General features: G+C 34.3%; 1 protein-coding gene across 1 annotated transcript in view; it reads right to left on the bottom strand.

Annotated features, from left to right (window-relative positions):
- The window catches only part of LOC104032398 (formin-like), a 145,436-nt gene that overhangs the window by 39,785 nt on the left and 79,229 nt on the right, over nt 1-26,422 (bottom strand). Inside the window, exons 9-13 of the mRNA XM_075712627.1 lie at nt 22,188-22,317; nt 20,543-20,689; nt 16,924-16,983; nt 14,600-14,720; nt 486-578 (exon numbers count right to left, since the gene is read on the bottom strand). Of these exons, the coding sequence (XP_075568742.1) occupies nt 486-578; nt 14,600-14,720; nt 16,924-16,983; nt 20,543-20,689; nt 22,188-22,317 (551 nt within the window). The remainder of the gene's footprint in view (nt 1-485; nt 579-14,599; nt 14,721-16,923; nt 16,984-20,542; nt 20,690-22,187; nt 22,318-26,422) is intronic.

Below are 26,422 nucleotides of genomic sequence, written 5' to 3'. Positions count from 1 at the left end.
ATCACTTCCTTACGCCTACTTCTGTCTCACACAAGACAAAATCTTTAGATCTAAATTAGTCAGTTCATAAGCCCACAATATTGATAAAAGATGCCATTACTTCATGTATATATGTGGACTTTCTCTACAAGGGTATTTTTCATTCTAGTCTTTTATAAACTTGAAGCTTTATATTCCCTCTGATTAACTTGGTCTATGATGAATATCTTTTTCATTTTGCCTACAAATAATGATAAAGAACAAAGCAGAAAATAATCAATAGGAAATGGGTGAGATCAAGCAAACAATTATCTTCGACAAGTGATGTCCAAGATCTGTGTAACCATTATTCTTAATATATATTAAGCACATTAGGAACATAATCCGTAATGGACAGTAGGAATTTTCAGAGGCTACAGGTATTCAACACAGCATACATTACGTATAACTTTGTAAACCACTACACTATTTGCCAATAATTTTTTTTTTTTTCCAAATGTGGTTACCTTTCTGGAAGAATTCCTCTAATTTCTCCTTGAAGGGCTGGAGATGCTCTTCAGAAGACTCTTTGCAAACTAACTTCATCTGCTTTTCAGAGGCTACAAAAAGAAGTTGAGAGACATTTGTGGCAGAATTCGCCTTCCAGAAGTAGGTGTCAACACTGTAGAAGCCTACATAAAAATTAGTCATCTAGACTTACTTTAAAGGAAATGGAAATAAATAAGCACTAAGGAATCCAGCAATTACATTAAAATAGAAAATACCAATACTAGTATAGCATACAAAATAGAAAATTCTATATGTGTTTAAAGAGTGGAATTTGTCTTTAGTAATGACTTTGTCCTAGAACTCCAGCTGTCTGCTGAGACTTGCCACTAACACAGCCTGCCTCAAACACAAATTCTAGATGGTGTTTAAAGCTCTAAACTTTGTTTCTGTGGTGAGTGGAGGACGTCTTGTATCTGGGCTGATTTTAATCAATCAATGCCAGGCATCCTGTACTCAACCATTTTTCCTAACACAGATGCAGGAATTCAGCTTACTTAAGTATTCAAATTCCAGGCCATGTTATGAAATAGTAGAAGTCTGTAAGAAAGTTAACTTACATCTAACAGCAATTTGTTTACTATTTAATCTGTTATTTTAAGACCCGAAGCCATGTCAATTTCTAAAAACTCCAGGTTATTCGCCAATGAATTTTAACATTCTTAGAAATTCTAGTAAATTTTGTAGATTCTGGAGTTCCACATTAAAGGTGAAATGAGACTGTTAGAAATCAAAATGCAATTACCTTCCATTTAGCAACTGAATTTATGAACTACTATAAGATTTTTTTTTTCCACAGCTCGTCATTCCCAAGAAGCTAAATTTAGATGGAAATTTATTTTGGACTTAAATCCAAGAGTTACAGTTTGGCTGCATGAAACATATTCACACCGTATTGCTACCACCATTATATAATTCAACTTATTGCAGTAAAAATTAATACCAAACTGTGGAAACAGTTGGAAACTGAGGAAAATTTGTAATTAAATGTCATGTTAATGTAAGTTTGCAGTGCAGTGAAAAAAATCAATAGAAGGGTGAAAACAGATGCATACATTTTCTTGTACAACTAGCAGTGTGCCTATGATACTCTTGGACCACCAGGACTTACCAAAAAAGACAGCTTTTCAATTAATTGAGATCAGAAATACATTTGGACAGTTGTTGTTACAGAAAAATGCTGAAAAGATACCTGTTCCCACCTAAGTGCGTATTTTAATTTAGCATCCCTCCGCAACTCAGGTAGGTTGTGGACTATGACATCATTGGGGAGCTCCAGAGATTATGTAAAATGGCCTGGGCTATAGTCTAAGTTTATCTTTAATCCCTAGTTTTGCAACCTGTAGCATAAAACAGACCTTTGAAACTGCTCAGAGTAAAGTTAATGGATATTTGTGTGCCAGATAGTAGGCAGAATGGACTGTTAATTTAAACATAACTGATTGGGAAAGAAAGTCTCTTATTAGATGCTCAGTTATGTGTCTTTAATAAATTAAATTAAGCAAAACAAATCAGAAGTCAGGGACGTTTATATGACTTTTAAAGATTATTTTCTTATGATACATGCCTCTTACTATTAAAAATTTGAACTTTCCATGACTGTCATCATGTACTGAGTGAAATTTATGTATATTTAACACTTATGTTTGTAGAATTAGAAGGAGATTTCTACAGCTACCCAGGCAAATTGTAACACTTTACTTTGGAAGAAGACAGACACATTAGAATTGTATAGGCAAAAAAACCTAGCAAAATAGCTGAGACAGTATTGTTAAGTTTCTGACTGGAAGTTTGAACAAAGTAGCAGCTACAGGTTTGTGGTTTTTCTTTGTGGTTAAAAAAATCTACAGAAAGTTATATAAGGCAATATTTAGAAATTAGATAAATATAAAATGACAAAATTGTAAAAGTATTAGTACACATATTACGTTCAGACATTTGGTACACAGTGACTACAGAATGCACATGATTATTGCAGTCACACAAAATTGCAATGATTGCAAGCCAATAATTATTTTATAATAATCTTATATAAATAAATTTGTATAAATCTATACAGAAGTAGATTTCTATGAATAAGTATTATAATAATAAGCTTGCAGCTACAGTAGTATCTAAACATACTCTAACATACTCTAGAAAGGTGTTTTCCCAAACATATGGTGTTGCTAATGCATTATCTGGAGTATTGAAAGCTTCCTAGATGCTTCCTACAAGCTTTAGTAACACAAGACTTAGAAAGGTTACTCAGATATATCCCATGTAAATATTTAAATGACCAGGACTAGGAAGAATTGTTTTTAAATTTAAAAGAAAGCACATATTGAACCCCTTCAGTAATTTTTTTTTTTTTAGTAAAGATGACTAACATTAACCTTAATCAGATGACAAAAGCTACAGGAAAATATGGACAAGAAGAAGTACCAGCATACAGAGAAAAAGCTGATTTGGGTAGTGAATTCTTAAGAAGAATCCTAACATCTTTAACAAGAAGATCAACATTTGGCATGAGGGGAGAGGAAGAGTAAGAAGAAAAGCACAGAAGAGAAGGGCAAATGAGACAGATAACATAGAATAAGTGAATCAGGGGTGCTGATTAAAACTCCAAAAGTTTGAGATGAGGTGAAATGCGATGAGATACCGGTTTGCATTGCTTATGTCATCTTGAAACAATGAAACCGAAAGAGACGGAAGAAGTCAAGTAAATGCTGGCAGAATCTAAGAATTTACATTATTGGAAAGCCTTAAAAAGAGACCTTTGGACAATTCTCTCTGCTGATTATATTTATCTAGATGATATCTATCTAAAACTAAAATATCTCAGTTTATTTCCTGAAGTTCTTTCATATAACTGCCAAAATAGACTGAAGGGCTCTGAGAAAGTTTTAGCTTTGAGCTAAAGGAATCAAGGACAAGGGTGATGAAGTGAAAATCTGTTAATCACAAAAGCAGTGTATTTGCCCTATACTATTTAATCCTCCTTAACTGACTCTCAGTTTAGGTTATACTTCACTCAATAACCTACACTTTTAGTCTACAAACAAACAAAAAAGTGTCTGGGCAACTGAAGGTTAACTAGTTCTGTTTACAAAGTCAACTGCACTGAAATATTTGAATAAAACTTGAATTTATTTACTTGCTAATGTTAAAAATAAGACATATCACATAGGTATGAAGTCACTGGCTGAAGGCAGTCATGAACTTCAGTGGGAACCACAGTCTCAAAAATTTTGTATTCCTGCTGAAATCTCTCCAGTCTCAGTCTTCCCTTCAATAATGAAATGTCCTATGCAGAGTAATGATTTCTTGTCCAATACCTATAAGAAAATGATGGCTAGGACCACCAACCAGATGTATCTTTTAAGCTGAAGAACTTTGGATCATCATCAAATTTGCCTGGGGATAGGTATGGCAAAGAATGGTGGAAGTGTGTTCAAAGGAATCACAAATCAGATACAAATAGAGACACACTTGGAAGAGGAAAGAGATTTTCATGACAGGGCTAAATCAAAGGTTTTGATTAAAACAGCAGTTTTAATTCTACATATTAAAGTCAGCTGGTCTTTGTCATCCTAGATTTGTAACATTGGTGAAAGGCTACCATACAACTCTATGACCTGCTTCAGTTCTACACAACATAATATAAAGGTTTCTGATAACTTACATTTATTGAATTTCCTCTTACATTTTGTTCTCATAGTCACTACAACAGAAACCCTTTCCTTTTTAAAAGAAAATTATTTTAGCAAGGTTTTTATTAGAATGATTCTGAGGTAAAGGATCCTACTATGCATTCCTTCTTTGAAATAAATTCTGAAAAGCTTCTTTCTGAAAAAATTTCTTTCTGAAATTCTGAGGAATCTGATAGCTAGCACACCACATGTACACTTCTCCTCTCACCATCTCACTCCAAAATAATCATTTGAGAAAATAAACAACCTGTTTCAGCATTACTGAGTTCAAACAGATGCAAATTCTCCATTACTGTAATAAACTTTTGGTTCATTTTCTTGGTATGCATTTTATGTTAGTGAAATTAAATGTAATATGCTACTTCTAAAATTGTTTATTTCTAAATGAGCTATTGCAAAAAAAGAAAATGGGAGTTTGCAATAGTATTTGAAAACCCTTACAAATTGTTGGATGTACATCATGCTTCACCCACTGCAAATCTTGGCCACAGAAATGGAAACCATTAGCAAAACATTAAAACAAAGCTGGAAACTGCTGATTATCAGTTTGCCACTGTCTTCAGATTTAATGCAGTACTTGGCTCAAAAAGTTCTTTAAAAATCCCCAATATAAGTGAAAATATTTACAAAACAGAATGTCTCTCACTTAATGCCTATTGGGCAATAGTCTTTTAAAACTCCATAGACACTTGTAAATCTGTCAAAAGAATCACTGCCCATAAACAAACTTTCATGTAAAGAGCATTTCAGTGTCAATCAGACAGGATTTGGAATTTTTTAAGCACCATTTTTAAAGTAAACGCAAAACCAGAAATAGTTTAATGTTGATAACAGTAAATTACTAACTATTTACTCACCAGAACCCACCAGTAGCATTTACAGGAATCATCCTGACAGTGAAACCAAGTATCAACACCATGAATTTCTATAAACCTGTCACTGACACTATCCCCCATGAGTTATGCCACTGTGAAAGCTGCTAAATCCCCTGCCTCCTCTTGTCTGTTCAGAGCCTGGCAGGTTATGCTGCTAAGTTTGCTATTTTATTTTCTTGTTATAATGCAGGCTTACCTTTCACAGGAGGGTTACTCTTTGATAATTCCATTTTAGAACCATTACCCTTCCTGTTTCAAAGGAGACTTGAAACCATACTGCAAATGAATTCAAGGTAGCACTAGATAACCCCCAATTTCTGTATGAGAGGATCCATGATTTTTTGCAGTGCAGAAGCGTGTTACACTACTTGGGCCTATATACCCAAATGAAAATCTAATAAACTTCAGATAAAATGCATAAATTTAAATTATTCAGCAAGTGCTATATAACTTCCTCATGATTTTATTTGTTTGGTTTTGCTTTATTACATTTTCTTACTTGAAAACAACTTTCCAAGTTAAACAAAAAGTTACAGGAGATACATGTTTACCTGTTGGACACTGTTGCAGGATTTGGTTATATTCTTTTGTTATTATGTGGAACTTAGACATGTATTTACTGCAGGTATGCACATAAGAATGTTAGCTTTAATACAATACAGTATATCTGTGCCAACTACAGCTTTTGTGCTTATTTATAACCTTACAAGTAAATGTTTCTTTTCAGATAGAATTTTAAATGAATGTAGAGAAGAAGGGAAGAGATTTATCTTGATTTCTTCTGAGTACAGAATTTTGACAACTTCTAACTGCAAGTGGTTATGCCACTGCTGACCCAGAGAAGTGTCAGGGACAGTATTCTATTTGCATTTTTGGATACACAGTGAGAATCAGTACACATCTCAATGATGGCAACACAGAAAGGCTCAAGCACTAACACCTTAGGCCAGAGCTGGGTCGACTAATACAGAAGCCTTTGAAGCAAATAGAGAGGGAAATGCCACGAAGTGGGATATGAGGTTTTCTGAGACAAAAGTATCTGAGAAAAATGTAGAAGAGGATCAAATTGCGGTGGTACTCTATTCTCAAGCCTCATTTTTATTGTCTTAAATAAAGGTCAACATTTAATGCAAAAAAGCGTTAGCACACGTAAAACTAAATACACCGTTCTGACCTATCAACCGCTTGCATAGTTACTGTTCTGTGAATTTCTTTTCAGCTAATTTAAAAGAAGCTATGTGCTCCTATGCACAATTATTTTCTTCACACATTAATAATTCAGTTTTCCTAAAAAGCCATTTCAGAGGATAGAAGCTAATAAGTAAAACTTTAAACAGTCCGATCTTTGTCTGTTTCAAATACATTTTCCCTGTGACACACAGGAACAAGTATCTGTTTAGGTGCTCAAGCTCTCACTTATCAATGAGACAGAAAAACATTTCAGTGGTTAAGTCCTAAGCTGTGGAAAGTGAAATAATTGAATTCGTGGCATACAAAACACCCGGTAAAGTTCACCTGTTCTAATGGAGTTTTAATGGAATCCAAGTCAGACGTCTTGACCATTCTCACAAGTTTGATCTTGGCTTTGTCTTTCAGATTTAGTATTTGTGAGGGTTTTTTGTTTGTGTCTTTTAAGTTTTTAACTTTTACAGTATGTGATGGCATGCAGAGGAACTGTCAGGCTTATATTAGTTTCAATTAACCTAAAAGAAAAAATTTTTTTTTTGCTTCTCATTTTGTTAAACGGTATCAACATCTTATATAAATCACTTAAAAATCTTTCTGTTAAGATTGTTTCCTAAGAATACATTTAACAAAATGAACAAGGATTGCTAGTAAAACTAAATATTTTTCACACCATAGCAACATATCTGAGACTCTGGTTAATGTATTCTCTCTAAAATGGTAGTTTACATTCAGCACGCCTTTCAGCAGAGAAGCATACTGCAAGGGACTGAACAGCATATATAAATTAATATAATGACTAAACCCTCATAATTTTCCAGTCAAGTCTTTGTAAGATTCCTTAAGTGATTCCAGCACACATTATTAGTAGAAAGTTTTGGTTTAGTGTCAAGATCCAAACATACAGATCTAATCATTAAGATGAGGCATTAAGACACATCATTAAGATCTGTCAGGAGTGTAGAAATGTGCGCTAGCAGAACCCGCTGAGAAATCGGAACATTTTCCTTCTGTCTGAACAGTACAAAAAATGAGTATTTTGAAATTGAAGAGTCTTGTCTACCTAATTTAGAGGAAGACAAAATTTTCAAGAAGCAATAATAATATTTTTAATAAGATGAGCTAAGATTCTTACAGTGCGAGGGAAAAAAAGCCTTCCAAACACACAAATGCATTATTACTTAGTGTACTGAACAAGGGATCAGACAGAATAGAATTGCTGGGCAATGGCTGAAACAGTATGTTTATGAGCTGAAACTGTAGAGGCCAGAGAAGTGATCTCCTGTTTCCCTCTGTACTGCTGGATCTCTGATTTTCTGTGCAAGACAGATCATAAAGTTCCACCTAATTAATTCTTCTACGAAGTTTATGGCTTCGGTTCAGCTAGAGCATCCTGCTTAGATTTAAAATCATGTAAATTCATAAACTACCTACAATATTAGCAGGAACACTTCTCAAAGTGCTAATTAGCCTCACTACTACTAATTTGTATCCCACTGTCGGAATTAATGTACTTTCAATCTTTGATCATTGGCAGTAAATACGTGACTGCCTTAATTCTAGCAGAAATCTGCCTTTTCTTTTACTGCATACTCCCTCAAAGAGGAAAAGCTGATGAGATCCACAAATACGAAGTCACTGTTCCTCCCAATGCTAGTATTACACACTCTCCAAGCTACATCATTCATTATCCATCATACACATTGATAGGGACAATATTCCTCCTGTTCCCACATGTACACTACGGGCTCCCAGATGTACACTACATAGTTACGTAACTAATGCTCAACACACACACACACACACACATTTACTTATTTATATAAAAGGGCACACAGAAAAGTGAGCAGATAATCCTAACTGTGGTATTTCCAGTATTTGTCCTAGAATCTTAAAATTTGCAGAATGATTTTTAACAAGAAATTTCTGAGGATTCTTTAACCAAGGAAAAAATTTCAAAAGAAAAAATTAATAGCATGTCATTATTTAACCAACAGAAAGCTTTCTCCCTTGCCTTTGTGCACACATGCAGACATATGCTTCCAGGGAATAAACGCTTCTAAAACATCATTGCTTTGCTCCTCTATTATATTTCTGAATCTTATTAAAACCATTCCATACTATTCTCTATTATCACAAACTAAAAAATCTAATGGAATTTTAAGAAATGATCCACTTAGGAAAATTTCCACTTAATGTATTCACATATGAACATTACCAATGGAACACTGTCAAAATGTTAGTTTTATTGTAAAATAGAATCCAATGCACATATACAAAAATCTGTTTTTTAATGCCTGTGCTGTATCTTTGCCAGATCAAAACAAACTGAAATATATCTCATCCTGCTGAGGCAAGAGACTACTCAAAAAGAGGTCAGAACACTCTGAGAAGGAAGAGAGTGTCATTTTGTCAACTCTTGGAAACAAAATAACTGTTCCTGTATGAAGCTGTCCTTTGCTCTTTTCCTTACCCCATTCTGCATTGCCTCAAAATATATCATGTAAATGTTGGACAGTGCAAAAATATAGCGATACTCACCAGGTGCAAAACAATATGCCCCATTTATGCTAATGTCTAAAGAAATAACATATGCACCTATTTGGATCCTCATATTTCACCACCCAGTTCAAATTTCTACTTGCCCACACTTCCAAAATTGTAAGGTGAATTTTAAAATTGAAAAGTGTAATTAACATGAAGAAAATTAAAGTGACTAGTTCCTGGAAAGTATCATACAACTTCTCTGCTCCTGCTGGGAAATTTTTTCTAGAACATGTACGTGACTCAGATGTCTAAATCCCACTTTTAAATTGATCTAAAATATTTCATTTAAATTAGACTAAGGCTTCAATTGGTTGAAAATATTTTAGAAAAAGGCCTTTGATACTTTTTTGCATACTATCCTCCTGTAATGAATAAACCATCACCTTTTACTGAGAAATATCTATTGATCCAACAAATTATTTAGAAAGTTAACACTCAAACTGATATAATATTTAGAATTTTCATGATGTGATCCAGTAATCTTGCTGTCTATAAAGCAAATCAAATGCTAGACAAAACCTCTTAATGTTGTAATAGTTGCCCTATTGATAATTATTATATCATGATTATACTAAAACTCTATTCCGTAAAACAGACTTTATCTAAGGCCATAATATGTATGAACTAAATATATAATTCCATCTGAATACATAATAAGTCATTCAATTAATCTCTCCATCTGTGCTTACATAGAAATCCAAAAGCTGAAAATGTCCCAATTCATTAATTGAAAACTTCAATTCATCTCTAGAACAAAAATGGTTTATAGTTAATTAGTGGACATTTTGTCGCAAAACCCCTTTAACTCACTTTGAAGACTCTGATGGGAACACACACATTTAAGAATTTTAAATTAACTTCTTGTGAATAATACTGATTAAACTTTTCTGCTTTTGTATATTTTTCCTATTGGTAAATATATTACCTTATAATCTCTGATAAAAACAGATGTTGTTCAGGATTTTAAATCAGGAAAATCAGACAGTTTTAGTCTTAAATGAGCATGAACTGATCATTTTTTCTTTTTGCAGCTTCCTCCTTGTCTCTATTTATAGTGACAGTGGCTGCAAGAATCAAGAATGAGTGACCCTTTCCAATTTCCACCCATTTCTCATTTCTAAATTCTCTTCCATTCTTGTCTTAATTTTGTAACACACATCCACTTTGCAATATAATGTGATACAGAGCCCCCTGAAAAGGCACTGAATGAGAGCAATGTAAATGCAACAGTTTAGTCTGGTCTAGTCAGCCATGCTGAGAGACAGGGTTAACTAGCTGTGATGCTGGTATCAGTATGGCAACACCATGCTAGTCACATCCAGTGCACTGGATCCGGTCCTGTGAAAACGAGTGTGTGTGTGTGTTTTTATATATATATATATATATATATATATATGAATATATATACACACACACATGTTCATATCTGAAAAAGAATACATATATTGTCATGCCGTCACTTGAGAATGAAAATAAAATGAAGCACTTGCAGAAGAGGCAGAGGAAGCCGGGTAGGTAAAGAGAAAGCTAACCGGGGATCTCGTTTTTTGCTAAAGAAAAAGGAGCAATAGTCGTAAGTTGCAGCACAGGAAATTCTCACCAGGGATAAGGAAAAATATTCAAGACAGTGATTCAGCACTGGAACAGGTGCCCAGAGAGGTGTTGGAATTTCCATCCTTAGATTCAAAACTGAGCTGGCTAAGGCCCTGTACAACCTGATCTAAATATGAAGTTAGTCCTGCTCAAAGGCTCTGGACCACAGGACCTCCAGAGGTACCTTCCAACCAACCAACCTGCATTACTCTATGGTTTTAAGATACTTGTAATGCTTCTGTATGAAAAACAATGTGAAAACAGCCAATGTAACACTGTCATTTCTCAACTTTTCATGCATAGTTCTACTTGCTTCCCTTTTAATCTTTTTATAAGGGTTATACAATTTTATAAGATGGGGTTGCCACAAGCTGAATTTTTTATGAAGTTCCACTACTTAAATGTGGAAAAGTTGGGGGGCAACATACATATGCAAGATACAGATCTGTCAAGAATTAGGTTAAGAGGCCCCCAGTTTGAAACCATGTCTCCTGGAGTACTGAAATCCAACTGGTTATGGTAGCTGATCCATGAAGTCTTGTTTCTATTTCAGATTAAATTATTTCCTTTCAGTCATGTATGTGTGTGTGTTAACATCTACATATATACTCATCTAGGCTCAGTTAAGTTAGTAAAAATTTAAAACATATACACAGTACTGAAAAAATATTAGTATGAAAATGGCAACTAGTATCTCTACTGGTGGTCATGAAAAGAAGGTGAAAGCAAAAGGTATGTGGATTTTCAGCGGGATCAGAATGTTACAATCTCATAGGAAATTTAATTAATTATGAGAAATAAAGGTGTGAATCTTGAAAGTACTCAGTGTGGACCTACCTTGGTTTCCATTTTTAACCATTCAATAAATATCTTTGCTCTTCCAGTTGTTAAGGTCAAGAATACTAAGAAGTTACAAACATTACAGTAACTGACAAGGAATCGAGTATTGCTTTCTTTTGTCTAATGGGGCAGCATTTTAAAAATCTTACAAACTGTATTGCAAAGAAGATCAATGAGTATGACAGATGGAAACAATCTACAATGCAACTAATTTTGAATAATTAAGATTGTTCAACTTTGGAAAGAGATGAATAGAAGGTTCATGGTAAAACTTATACAAGTCTGTCATACTTTGGTAAAGTGGCTTTCTTTCTAAAGATCTTCTTACGATTACACATTTCAAACATTCTGTGCTTATTCCAGAAGAATACCAATCAAGTGGCATTGTCCAGACTAGAAGGGAAATCATGCTTGGTCATAGGGAAAGGAAAAAGTGGAAATCATTGCCCTAGACAAGGAATAAGATATTTTACAATCTTAAAATATCGATGCAAAGCAAAAACTTTTATTCTACAAATATAAAGATTAACTGGAAAGCTAATATCTGTTAAATGAATAAATCTATCTGCTCATGCTACTATGTAATATTTGAAAACCTTGGAAATACACTAACTATACAGACCTGGAGTGAAAACCTGAGCTTACAGAAAACATTTCTGTTTCCTGTGACTTTAAAGTGGAACCAGATTTCACTCTAAAATTTTCATCTTGCTATTTAACATTGCATTCTTTTGCACTTCTTTCCCCTTAAAAGCCTATATTAAATGCATATTTTTGTTTATCCTTCATTTTAACCTAAAAATGCTCATGATTACAAAGTTTGTTCTGGAATATGTGTTAAAAACCTGTTGGATTAAGGTTCTCCAAAAATTTATTTGAATTTTTGAGCCAAACTTCAGTCTAATCCCTTCAGACTAAAGTTAGTCTGTCCCTTTAAAGTCTAATCTGAAAGACTTCAAAATAGCAAATTGTATGGAACTCAATCTGTTTATCTGACAAGGATGAAAGGGTTTGTGCTCCATCTAGATTTGAACTTTTGGTTCCACAGTGTCTAGGTATTTCAAACCAGAGGTTTACACCATTAAGACATGCCACTCATGATAACTCAATCTTTCCTATGTTAATATCCATGATAGAAAGGTAAATGAATGCCTTGATAACCTAGTAAAAAGTATTTTTAAATACTAAATGACAACTATTATGAAAAGTATCTATCAAAATTGACATTTCAGGCACAAGAGGTGATATTTGTCTTTTTTTTTTTTTTAACCATTCTGTACATATCTCAGAAAAAAAAGTAAGTCACTAACAGAAACATTAGTTCGTTCCCTAATGCAACACAAGAAACCCCCTCTTTCCTTTATTACCTTTGTCTCATCCCACTTCCAAGGTAATCTGCTTAAGACTACCTTAGCCAACCAAACTGTGAAATAAATCCAATGTACCCTATAACACAGGCAGCCCCAGTTAATATTGTTCAAATTATTTACAGCTGAAGGGCTGCGCCTGTCTGGATAGCTGGGCCCGACGCTTCTCTGGACTTGGTTTCTGCTACTCACATCTGTTTCAGCTTTAGACTTTCACTGGTATTCTGCCAGCAGCCACAACTTTTTAATGGCTACAATAAACTACAGAGACTCATCAAATCTTTGTTGTACGTGTTAAAATTATAACCTCTTCAATTAAAATTTTGATTTAAAAATAAACTACAGCATTATCTGAAGAAAAAAATTTGAAAGGGAACGTTTGAAAGAGATACAACATTTTTATATGAGTGATTGTTTCTTTGTTTAAATACAAGAAACTAATCACAGGAATGCTTGTTAGAATTCTGCTGCATATTTCTGAGTGATAAAATACCAACATCTGAAAACATTTCTACATCCTTTTTTGTTTCAAATCTTTGCTGTCATTAACTTCCTATGTTAATTGGTTTGGCCAGGTTTCAAATACATCTTTACAAATAAAAATTATGAAAACAACTTCAACGTAACATTTTTTCTAGATTTTCTATAAATACCTAAGAAAATTTGTTTTAGAAAATAGAAATCAGGGAGTACAAGAAAGCTGCAGTTTTTATTTTATGAGTTAGTTGAAGTGTTTAGCTTTTCCTACTTGCTGTCTGTGCCTCTGCAATGTAGAACAAATCTGATGTGAATGTCACAGCCTCAATGCAGATCCTGCAAGACTAAGATGCATGACAGCAGGACTACATGCTGAAAAAGTACAAGATCAAACACAGATCATGTTTCTGCACAAACTAGCCCAAAAGAGGGCAGGCCAAGGGGTTTACAGGGCCAAGTGATGAGAGGAGATAGAGCACTCACTTATGCCCGGGTCGAACAAACAACAACTGATACTTTCCTACCACTGTTAACCTTTGCAACTATCCTAAAGATGGCAGTGACCCAACCCAGCAATTTCTAACTGTAAGGAGAAATTATTTTGTAATGGTTTTCATTGCCTTACATTGAAAAAAAAATTAAAAAACATCATCTTGTTCAACTCTGATTCTAAAAGGACTCTTCCATTTTGATGCAGAGATGTAAATGTAAATGGAGACGTTTTTACAGACTTTTATGCAGATTCTCTCCCTAAACTCTGTTTTCTACGCAAAACTGCTTCAGTAAAAGTAGCAACTTTTCCTTAACAAAAAAGAGAGGCTTAAAATATTCAGTCATTATTTGCTGGATTTATTTTAGAAAGTCATATGAAGCACAAAACAAAAATGAAACTACTTGGAACACTTAGAGAGCAACCCTTCCTACTTTATTTCCACTCACTACTTTGATTGATAGATGAGTTGGGTTTCTGAGCCCCTCTTTACAATAAACATTTTTAAATGTTTATTTTATGTCCCAGGGTGAAAATATTTTGAACTGGAGCTTTCCATTTCCCTTTGCTGTGCCTTGGCAAGCTGTGTTTTATTTCTACATTAATAGTATTCAACTCTTTCTTGTAGCTGTTAAATTGTTGTTATACAAGTACTGAAGAAAGTATTTATGTTATGGAACTAACAGATATCTACAGTTAAACACACAGTTCTGGAGAAGCCAGAGGAAAATTCACACATAACTAAAGAAAATTTCAGAAAGATTTCTTTAGGGGCCTTTCGATTGTAAAAGGGAAAATTACTTTTCAGTATCTTTACTTTCATTTTTATTAAGTCATGAGTTTGAATTTTTTTTTCTTTCTAATTTATGTGAGTAATTTGTGCCACAGTGTAAAAACTCTAAGTGAATCAACACTATAAACCTAATTAGCAATAAGAAAACCTCATAAAGGTCACATTTTAAATGGCACTTTGTTGTTAGCAGAACAAATGTGAAAGTTCCCAGTTACCTTCTAGATCTCTCTTCAGTTTCCTTAAGTCTTTTATTAGGTCTTCAAACTTAACTTGGGAGGCCTGGAAAAAATCCTGTGGTTCTGGTAAAGGAAAAATACTCTTGTCTGTTCCTGCTTCCTAAACAAACAAACAAACAAACAGGCCACTATGAAAATTGAATGCACTTGCAGTGAAATAAATTACTTTTTTTTAAAATGTCATCTATGAAACACTATTATAAAACTGTAAAAATAATGTATTTTAAATCATTCTTGCTAAAACAACATACATATCATTCAAGATGAAATCCTGAGCATTCTGAGTGTTGAAATGTCCTTTTAGATGTTGTAAAGCAAACTGTGCTCAATTTAATCTATGAAACAACATTGAGCTCACAACATTTCAGTTCATTTTGTATCAGTAAAGGTTTAGATAAGGTATTAGAAGTTTCTTAAAAACAGATAACACGAATGCCTTTTTTAATGCAACAAGTCATCTTATGCCAAAAGTTTGTGGTTTCATTCTCTCCCAATTCATTAAATATACACACACTTTATAAGCATAGATTGAAAACAATATTTATACATTCCCTCAAGTATTTTATGCAGATAAAAAAAATACAGTTGAAAGTTCCTGTGGCTAAATAAATCACATGGGTTAATGTCTGTATGGAACTCCTAAGTATATACCTTATTTTTAGCACAGTAAGAAAAAAAATCAGAAGTAAAACAAAACAAAAACCCTTACAAAGTTCAAAGCAGTATCTCCAGCAGAAATTTAACAAGTAAAATATATAAATGCTATTAACATGACATTGCTGTGTATAAGCATATACTAGTGAGTTTAAAATTCTACCTGTGCAAAGATTTCTGTCTGTAATAAAGGAGAACTCATAGGTTGGAGAACTAATTGTTTTGTGAACAGGGAAAATATAATTTTATTATAATAAAGATATGAACATTCAGGGAGAAAGAAGTACAATGGATGACATTTACACTGTGTCCACTGCCTCCCAAAGAAGAGAAACTGTTTTGGTTTACAAAATTTGCTCAAGTAAAATTACAGTATAGTATAAAGTTTGCAGAAATATTAAATATTTAAATAAATGGGTTAGAAAGCATTAGCTTCATCATTATTAAAAAAGAAGAAAAGAATACACATGTCAGTATCCTGCGAACTGAGAAACATTACAGGCTAGAAGAAGTTGCTTTTGCTATGAGGCTTTTTACAAGATGGGTACTTAGGTTAAAGTAATGACACTTCATTTCCCTGCTTCCCCCTGCCCTGCAAAAAGCAAAAAAGAAAAAAAGAGAAAAGAAAAAAAAGAAAGAAAACAAGTACAGATCTACGTATCTGCATTTTATCTCCTCTACATCTCAGTCCCAGGAGCTGTTCCACAGGCTCCTGACCTACAGACCCTCCAGCGTTAGACATCATAGAATTGTCCAGTGGTTTGAGTCGGAAGGGGACCTTTAAAGATCACCTATTCCAACCCCCCTGCCATGAGCAGGGAAATGTCTTCACTTACTTTAGTCTTACTCCTGGAAAAAATACTCATGACTATTAACTCATCAATTCAACATCCTTACATAAGAATTAAAAAAAAAAAAAAAGAAGGAAAAAAAAAAGAAAAAAGGAAAAAAAAATTATTTGTATTCAACCAGACATAGGGCCATGAAAAATTACACTAGTCTTAGATTCAAAGATTAGGTAAGGGCTTCTTCTTAATCTCAAAAATAAGCAATTACATACTTAAAATCAATTAATATTGACATTTTCATTTAAAAGACAATAGTTGAAAATTTTCCGCTCAAAATCTTTGGGCACTGCTGATATCTATCAAAAAGCCTCATAAATGTAACTTCCTTAAAGCAGCAGCCACACCTCTTCCCACATTTTCAACCTCTAACTTCATCCCCAGCAGCTGACTCGCCTATCTTAAAATACCAACCTGTCCTTTCATCCTGTCATGAGAGAGAAATCATGCTTCTGCCTTGCATTACTACCACATCAGAACAAGATTTACAATGTTACTGTAACCAGGATATAAGAAGACAGGACTGGAGTGACAACCTGTCCAGTATGCAACAGTCACAGGCAATTGCCTGCAGTGGTTAGTTCAACAGTTGATGTAAAATTTTCCACAGCCTTATCAGAAAACCTATAGCAAATTTCAGACCTGTTGAGGTCCACAACTATTATAAGAAAGCAAAAGAAATGGATTTTATTTTTCTGTCAGAGCTACTGTGTTCAGATTTTTAAAAAGCTAATACAAACCGTTTTACAATCTCTTAAAGAAACTTACTTTTGGGGAGGCTGATAGAGCAAATTAATCTTTTACCTTATCACAATGGCGTAGGTAATATATGACAACATAATCCACAAGATTAATACCATTATCCTAGGAAAAAAGAAATATATTATTAAAAATGTGTGATTAACACTGTTTCAACTGAGTGAAAAATGACTCTATTTCAAGATAAATATATTATTATTTCATATTGCTGTGAGAAATACAACTCACAATATCTTCAGCCCTAGCATTACTGACCAAAAAATCAATCTTTTATAACATAGGCTTGATTGTACCACCACAGGACCTAAAGCTTCTTTTGGTTCTGAATACCAGGTAAGAAAACATGCACTGGGAGAAGCTGTCCCCATATCTTTTTTTAATAATACAAGGCATCACTGAATAATAATATTAACTTGAATAATAATAATTAATAATGTTATTCTTGAATATAATATTAACTAAATATTACAGTGACCTCAGATATATTGTGAACTGAATTTTTTGATTCCTCTAGTCTCAATTCATTTATAAGGAAGATCTGAAAGAGGCATAGATATTTTTCATATTTTACTCCAAATATAAAACCGGACAGCATGTACCTAAACAAGTATATTTCATGCCCTGTTGCTTTACAAATACGAATTTTAACACTCACTTTGTGGAATTACCATTTCCATGGTCCTGCACACAACAACTGTACACAACTTCGTTTTATTTTGTCATATGTCATTGGCTCAGCATAGGCCAGATGAACTAAAGGAAAAGTGTAAAACTGCGACTTATACATTACAGCGTACCATTCAACAACAGAAAAGAATCATAACACAGGTAATTATATCTGGAATGTCTTTAAGGTTTTTTGGATGTGTATTCAGATTGTACATTGACAGGTATCGGGACAAACATTTGTATGTGAACAATGTCTGACTTCCTATACAGAGCTGCTGCGCCTATATTAGAGCCTGCAGCACATTATATTTTATTAATATAATACACCAGCAAAATTCTTAACTAAGTCAGTCATTGCTGTCATGCAGACAAAGCCATTCTGCTTGTATAACAGTTTTAGAAGACATAGCTGGCAGGTCATATGACAAAAAGGAACTGAGGTGACTCACAAACATTTGATTGCCCTTCTAGAGTAAAATACACCTGTTATTCTATTTTCTATATATTAAACTGTCAAACCTATTGCTTTGGTTTAAAGAGTATTTGCAGAAGACAGAACACAGAGATTTTGAAGTGGTGAGCTATATTTTTTAAAAAATCTCTACATCAAGTAACTTTCTAGGCTCATGTGACAGCAAATGACTTTTACATGAAATAAGAGATATTTAACATTGACTCTTTACCTTAGGTCCTGGAATTCAACTTACCTGGATGTAATATTGCTTGCTGGCAATTCCCAAAAAGGGAATAATGGGACACAGAAAGGATACCTTAGTGTTCAAATATACAAGACCCTGCATTCTTCTTCCTTGCAAATACAGTCTACCAATTGTCTCTGAGGTTTCATGTCTGCCTGTAGCAGCTGGCCCCTTTGCGTTTTTATGCATTTTGAAGACTAGTCTAAACTAATAATATATTTATTTTGGCTACCAGGAAACTGTAAATACTGTAATTTTTTTAGCTTTTTTGCTAAGGAACAAGTCTTATGCAATTATACTGTACATCTGTCACTCCTTTTCAGAACTCATGATTTTGGAACATGCTGGCTAAATTCAGCCAAATTAGAAAGTCCCAGAGATAATTAAATTCTTACAAGTTTATGATTAGCTAGAAGAGTGAGACTAAAATTAGTACTTCTACTGAGAAGGGTCAGGCAAAGCTCAGCTGTTTTACATTTTTCTTTGTGGGAGCTGGCCAACCAGTGAACACCTGAGTACTGGGAAACTTGGCCTGTTCTAAGTTTAGCTGCAGCTTGTTCCTGTGTCCTGTCCATGGAGCAGGACTGGAAGCAAAGTGGTCATAAGGAACAGCTGAACCATTGCAGAGAAGAGGAAAGTAAGAATTAGACTCATAGAATCATTTGGGTTGGAAAATACCTTTAAAATCATTGAGTCCAGCCATAAACCTAACACTGCCAAGTCCACCACTAAACCACGGCCCTGAGTGCCACATCTACACGTCTTTAAGTACCTCCAGGGATGGTGACTCAACCACTTCCCTGGGCAGCCTGTTCCAATGCTTGACTACCCTTTCTGTAAAGAAATTTTTCCTAATATCCAATCTAAACCTCCCCTGATGCAGCTTGAGCCCATTTCCTCTCGTCCTATCGCTAACTACATGGGAGAAGAGCCCAACACCCACCTCACTACAACCTCCTTTCAGGCAGTTGTAGAGAGCGATAAGGTCTCCCCTCAGCCTCCTTTTCTCCAGGCTAAACAACCCCAGTTCCCTCAGCAGCTCCTCATAAGACTTGTGCTGTAGACCCTGCACCAGCTTTGTTGCTCTTCTTTGGACACACTCTAGCACTTCAATGTCTTTAGGAGACAAAGGACTCAAATCCATTGGAAAAAACTTTCATTAATACAGTTGCTCACTGAACAATTCATTAAGCGTGTGTTTACACTTTGTTAATGATGATATTCACAAATAAAATAAAAAGCTCCCTAGATATACTGCTTTCCTGACATCACCTGTCTCACAAATGCATTCCTACGTACATGAAGCGTAACTGGCAACAAAAGCTTAAAATCTACCTTTCTTATAGTTCAAGACAGTACTTCACACAGGAAAAGAGGAAGAACATGAAAGAACAGTTTTTTTTCTCACCCTCCAAATCTGCACCGGCATCAGCAGAAAATACCTCCTATTCTTTGGCGCTTCATATATCCATGTGGTCCCTAGGTATGCTTTGGCAAAGAAAAACTTTGAGCAGTATTTCCATTGCCTATATTACCTAGCACCTCCTCCTCTGCCCTACTGAAATAAGGAACAAAGTAACTTCATCTCAAAAGGTGTCCAGAGTTTGTTTGATCCTTTGATCCTAGCATGACTAATCAAAAATGTGCTAGTTGTTCTTAATTTTTGACAAAATAATTTACTGCCATCTATGCATCTCATGCATGCCATTCAGAATTCATGCCCTACAGCCATTTGACTGCCTATTCAAAAAAAAGACTGGAAGTATCTTGTTAGTTCTGACACACCTCTTTGAAGAGGATTAAAATCCTGCATATTATATATTTATATCCTTTACATATCATTCCTTAGTGTATATGCTACACTGAACCTTTACTGATACTTTGTTTCTAAATCTGATTTTTAAACCAATTTTTACTGACATAGAGCTAGCTTAAGTTAAGAACAAGAAAAAAAGAATGGGGACATTTACTGGAGAAGACTTCAGCAGTCTGTGCTCTCTCACTTCCCTCTAACCTACTGTAATTAAGTCCCTACTAGCAAAAGAGACACATGAAGTTCTCACATAACATAATTATCCTAGTAGTACTGAATAGGAGAAATTGGAGATTATAGAAATATGCACATGTGCACAAGAAGGTGGTGAAAAGTTGGGAGAAAAAAGCAAGAAAATAGTACAAAGCGCCCTGCTCTTTTAAGCAAGAATAGCAAGAAAGAAGAAAATGTTAACTTTTGACAAATGATGGAACAAAAAAGATCACTTAAGAAAAATTATCTTTAATTAAAAATGAATACTTACTCTGCTTTTGACATCCTTTAGTTTCGGGAGTATTTCTAAACCAAATCCATCAGCTTGGCCTCGGGTCCTATTTCCACCATTCATATAATTTCCAAAAGCCAGAATCAAACCTAAAATTTCCTTTACACTTGTCATGTTCAGCAAAGCCTGAAAAATGGATACTAGTCTGTAAATTCTGTTGGCACAAAATTTCTAACCGCTAATATAGAAAAGCTTTTTTTATTTTATTTTTGCTAGAGGTTTTGTTTCTTGTGCGTTTTTACCCCTGTAGGGAAAGGAAGCTAAAACTGGTACAAGAATCAAACATTTAAGAGAAGCATTTGTTAGACTATATCTGCCTAAGGTACTATGTTTAACTTAATCCATATGAAGCAAATTATATGGCGTCATACCCTATGTAGATGACAAGAAGATTAATGGAAGAAGATTACTAAACATTCTTAGTAGCCTTTAAAAAATACCTTATAGACAAGGTGGTAAACCTTACAGATGAGGTGGTTTATCATGAGTTTGCATGATGCACAGTCAAATGGAGATGTGCTAGTTTTGCTGCCACTAGGCTGGACTCAGACTGTCATATTCAGTCTGCTTCTCACTGGTCCTGGTGCTCTGGAAATTCGCACTTCTGGGTCCATACTTAATGCAGATATACCAGGGCTAAGGACTAAATTACTATGCCTCAAAACAGAAAATAATTCTAGAAACACAGTGGAGAACTAATAAATTATCTTCATTTACATATAAAGACATCTATTTTGTCAATCGAGAATCGGAGGCCATGGGCCTAATTCTTAACTATGTAGCCTTATACTACACGTTGGATAAATCAATCGTAGTGTGAGCTCCTCATAAGTAAAACTGAGGGCAATACCACTTTTGTTATCTCATACAAAACTGATTCCTTATTTATGTCTCCTTTGGAAAGGAAACACTAAGTAACTATTTTGATTGTTAGAATATGCAAAGAAATCCAAAGGGGCAGAGCATGGGTACTTTGTGGCAGCAAAGCTAATCAAAAGCTAATCTTCAAATTGGGGGGGAAAAAAAAAAAAGACTAAATACTGCCCTGACCAGGATGTTATACCTTTAGATCACTATTTAATTTCTCTTTTAATTCTTATCTCATTCTACTTTTCATGTTTTATTTAATTTCAAAATCTTGTCTTTGGTCATTCATAGCATAGAAATCTTAGGTAAAGCTTTGTCAGGTACTAAAAAAATCTGCTGTATCAGGGTAAACAGAAATGTATAGATACCAGGGGAAAGTAATAAGCTAATGAACGTGATAGGCATCTCTTGCTGATGGCATCAACAGTGATATGTGAAAAAAGTAAGTTTGCAAGGTCCTGTACTAAGCTAGTCTGATATTTAATTTCAATTTTATGGAGATTATCTATTACTCTAATTAATGTGCAAAGTAATAAAAATCTGCCATTCAAATAAAAATAAATTTTCCTATGTAGAGCATATGGCATCAGACATAACTCACCTTCCCTCTTTCCTCCTTTTGTTCTTATAAGCAGCTAAAAAAATTTAATATATTTTTATTTTCCTGAAAAGCCAATAACCAGGCTGAAGGTAAAAAAAGAAGCATGAATACTCTAAAATATATTTATGTTTTTATTTAGCTTTCATTAGGACTTACCTTGGAAACACGAGTTATGATATCAACTTTCCGGTGCACTGATGTTATCCCTTCAGAGAAAACTGACTGGAAGATAATACACTGAGCTCGTTCTGTGAAGTTGGGGATCTGAGATAACTCATATAAAAATCTGTGGAAAAAAAGACTGTTAATGAATCTTTATATTTCTTATCTGTGGGGTACGTAATGGATCAAAGCTGTAGTATCATGAAATATACATGCAATCTTTCCTACTTTGAATCAAATCTGACAGAATTTATAATTGTTACATTCTTTATGCTCAATGTGTTAAGAAATCCTATTAATATCAAGAAAAAGGCAAGACATTAATCGTTATCACATTAATCCATTAAGCCACTACCACAGCTGCATAGTAATAAAAAGAAGAACCATAAACCTAGATCATAGGTTAAAAAAAAAAAAAAAAAAAAAAAAAAAAAAAAAAAAAAAAAAAAAAAAGGAAAGGAAAGAGCTAGAGAAACACTATCTATTTACTGTTTTCACTCATGTGTTTTTGCTTCCCTTAAAAATGTGCCCAGCAATACGGAACTCAATATATTCCTACAAGGTTATTTCATAATATAAAACGTCTGCCAAGAGATTTCTTCTGAAGCTCAGCCTCAGTTTTCTTTTACTAATTTGCACCACACTTCCAGTTATATAGCAGCATGTTTTATGGTAATGCACCTAGCTATGTATTTAGCTATTCTGCTCTAAAATACTTGCAGATTATATGTCTCTTCAGTCACTGTTCAGCAATGTTACTAACTCTTTATCTGCTCTTTATCTGTCCTCATATATACACTTTCCTCATGAGTCTATTGCAGCTTTCTTCCTTTAACTCTTTGGTAAATAAAACTAAATAGAAGCATATTCCACAACTCCAGATATCACAAAATGAAAGCAACCCAAAGCCATGAGTAATTCCTCCCTTTTGTCTTCTTCAATCTAAAATGCAAGAGCTTGGCTAAATAATACAAGAAGCTTTACCATTTCTTATAATAATAGAGTTTGCATACTTTGCTTTCTGGGTTTTGAGTCTAGGATTTCAGTGATACACATGCTTTCTTGAAGTCCAGAAATAAGATGTCTTTTGCTCCAATATCACTTTAGAAACATTCTTCTAATCTCCTGTCTACAGATACCCTTATGTCCCCCTTAATGCAACGCCATAAAGATTTTTTTACCTCACTGAATTATGGGAAATTCTGTGAACCATTATCAGCTTGACTTCTTTATCTTAATTATTTAAGCCAATACATCTGATTTCTCCAAATTATTTCTTTTTCATAGTAAATAATATCAGTATCTTCAAATCCACTTTATAAATTTCTCATGCATGCAATGCTTTGCTGAACACATAGTGACCATCTGAAAAAAACCCAGCAAAATCCACCTGTGGCTGGTGTGAAATACTATGTTTTAATTGGAATATCATTTTTTTCCTTCTTTTTCTTTCTTGCCTGATGAAAAAACCTATTGTGAGAGAAGGACTGGGGAGGCCCGCCTTGGCTCTTACACTTAAGCAGTGGGAAAAAAAGAAATGCCAAGCTGGTATTAATAAAAATGCTTCCTATTGGGAATGAATGGTATTGCCAGGAAAAAAAAAGAGGATACTTTGCACTTTGTGTGAGAGAAACAAAAGAAAGAAAAACCCAACTGCTTCATTAAAGTTCTAACATACATACATTTTGAAAGTTTAAATTTAAAAAGTCAAATGACACATATTCTTGCCTTCCCTTGAAAAGGGAACTATCTCCTATACTGCTGGTCATCAGAATACAACATAATTGTGCCGAAAGTTAAAAGAGCATCAGCATAAAAAGCAAATGTCTCCAGATTTTGGAATTCGAAGTATTCAATGTAAATATCCCAACAAAACACTTAACACTGAAATCTGTCACAAAAAGGAATCTTAGTGACTACAAACTAAACACAAAGTCATGGCATGAATCTGTGGTTATAAAAGATAAACCACCAGTTCAGGTGGATAAAACTTTTAGAGATAAAAGAATATTCTTAGTTCAGTCATTTTTGCAATTTTAGTCTGAGAAAAGTATGATTTTGACTTAAAGTAACCATGACATGACTGTGACATAGCTTTTTAATGGGTTTCTCGGTGCTACAATTCTTATGGTCCAAAGTAAACACAGGAAATTTGCTGTTCATCTTTGTGAGGTCCATTTTACTCCTCTCCTGCAGAAACTGTAAATAAAAAATGCATTTACCTGAGAACTCTTTTATCCTATCAGAATCTTGTAGTAAAGGACTTGAGAGTACTTTCAAGCCAGGCATACTACTATGTTGTTAGTGTAACAGAACACTCTTCCAGAAGATAGACAAAGAAGGCTGATTTTATGGAGGTAAACTATTTATCAGTTCACATTTATCCGTATTTGAAGAATATAAAATTTAGAAATAATTTCTGGTGAAAAAGGTGTATCTAATCCTGCAATCTTCTAAGTAAGACAGCATGATTTAAGCTGAAGTCAAAGGAAAGTGCCCTTCAAAGAGAAGCAAATGGCATTACTTGGACAGCAATTCTCAATAGCTCACTACTTCCTGAATTCAAACTACATACAAAACAGGAAAGCTCAGTACCGTATTTTGCTACTATTTCCTTCATTAGTATTTCTTTCACAGTAGAGACGACCTCGCCAAGATTACATTACAACTAGAAGGGTCTTCCTGGAAACTAGCTAAAGCATCTGTATCCTGCCAGCGAAGCCCCAAACTGTGGCCAGTTGTGCATATAAATCTTTATCCTGTTAATGAGTATTAGCATTTTAACAACTATTATCATGAAGCATAATTTAGGGGGGTATTGTCATGTTGCTGTGATACTTACAGTTTGTGCCAACAACAGCAAATTTAACATGCCAGCAAAACAAATCAAAATCATATGTGCAGGAGAGCATCAGCGATATCACTAAAGCTTTCTACCTGTCCGGTAATCCCAGCACTTAAAAATTGCAAAGGTTTCCTTCAGACTACAGTGAATTCATGTCAATGCTTTCATTATAGGAATACCTATTGCTAGTATTTGCAACCATTTGATAAATTATTTAGTTGGCACTTTTGTTCTGATCCTCATTAAAGAAAATACATGAGGCTTATGCCCTGTAGCAAATATTTTCAATCACACATACAAATTTAGCACTTTTCTGTCTTTAACCTTTTATGGAGTTAATATGCATGGTACAATTCCAACAAATCTGCAGTTCTCATTTAGGCTGACTTAGAGGCTGACTTAGACAACAAAAGCAGTAGCACCTGATCTACTGAATTTTCAGAAAAGATGTTATTTTGAAGGTCCAATGAAATTTATGTAAGTGCAGCATCAGCAAATTGTTTCCCCCTTGAGGCAACATTTTAAAAAGCTAGTTTTCTTAACCTATGTAGTTGAATAATAGGGTAAAAATGGGATAATTAAGACTTGCAGAGAGAACGTGAAGAGTAATAATTGATAAAAAGTAGCTTTTGTCTTTGACACTACTATTTCACTCTGAATGATCAGGTGTAACTGCTTTATTTACAGTTCTTTACTTTTAATTATGGAACAATGATTGCATAAATCCAGCTTTGTGTTTAATTAAGATCAACCTCTCTCCACTGTAATTTACAAAAACAGACAACCCTTTACAACTTTAGAGCTCTACAAGATTCATACGCTCCAGAACACAAAATGCATTAATATTTATTTCACTCAGACATACAGCAAACAGATTGCCAAAGATTCAAGCTCTGGAAAACATCAACTAGTCACACAATGTATTCTTATGCCCCAAGCCAATGCAATGAAAGCCATGGATATGGGATGCAAGAACAAGCTAGTTTATACACTATACAGATATTTGTTGTCTTAAGTCTTACTCAAGAATGATAGCCACCCTTAATCAAGAGTGAGCGTGATAGCCTCATCTCCCAGCATTAACCTACTCCCTAGTGCACAGTCACAGATGAGTATTTAGCTGCTTTGTGTTAGGAGAAAGAGAAAAAAAATTCTGCTCTTCACTACTAACATTTTAATGGGGGAAAAAAGGTATGAAAATGTAATACTTCTGACATCAACCAATCATATATACTATCTCTGCTGTTTCAGTTCTTCCTCCCCCTACCCTGTCTTATGCCAAAGACAGCAGAAAAGACAAAAACAGACAAGAGGGAAAAGGAAGCAATATGGAAGAGAGGCCTCAGGGCAGGAAATTGCAGTGTGATTAGAAGGAGAGGATGGA

This window comes from Pelecanus crispus, chromosome 6, assembly GCF_030463565.1.
Source record: "Pelecanus crispus isolate bPelCri1 chromosome 6, bPelCri1.pri, whole genome shotgun sequence".
Taxonomy (NCBI): Eukaryota; Metazoa; Chordata; class Aves; order Pelecaniformes; family Pelecanidae; genus Pelecanus; species Pelecanus crispus.
This window is presented reverse-complemented; position numbering and strand designations above follow the sequence as displayed.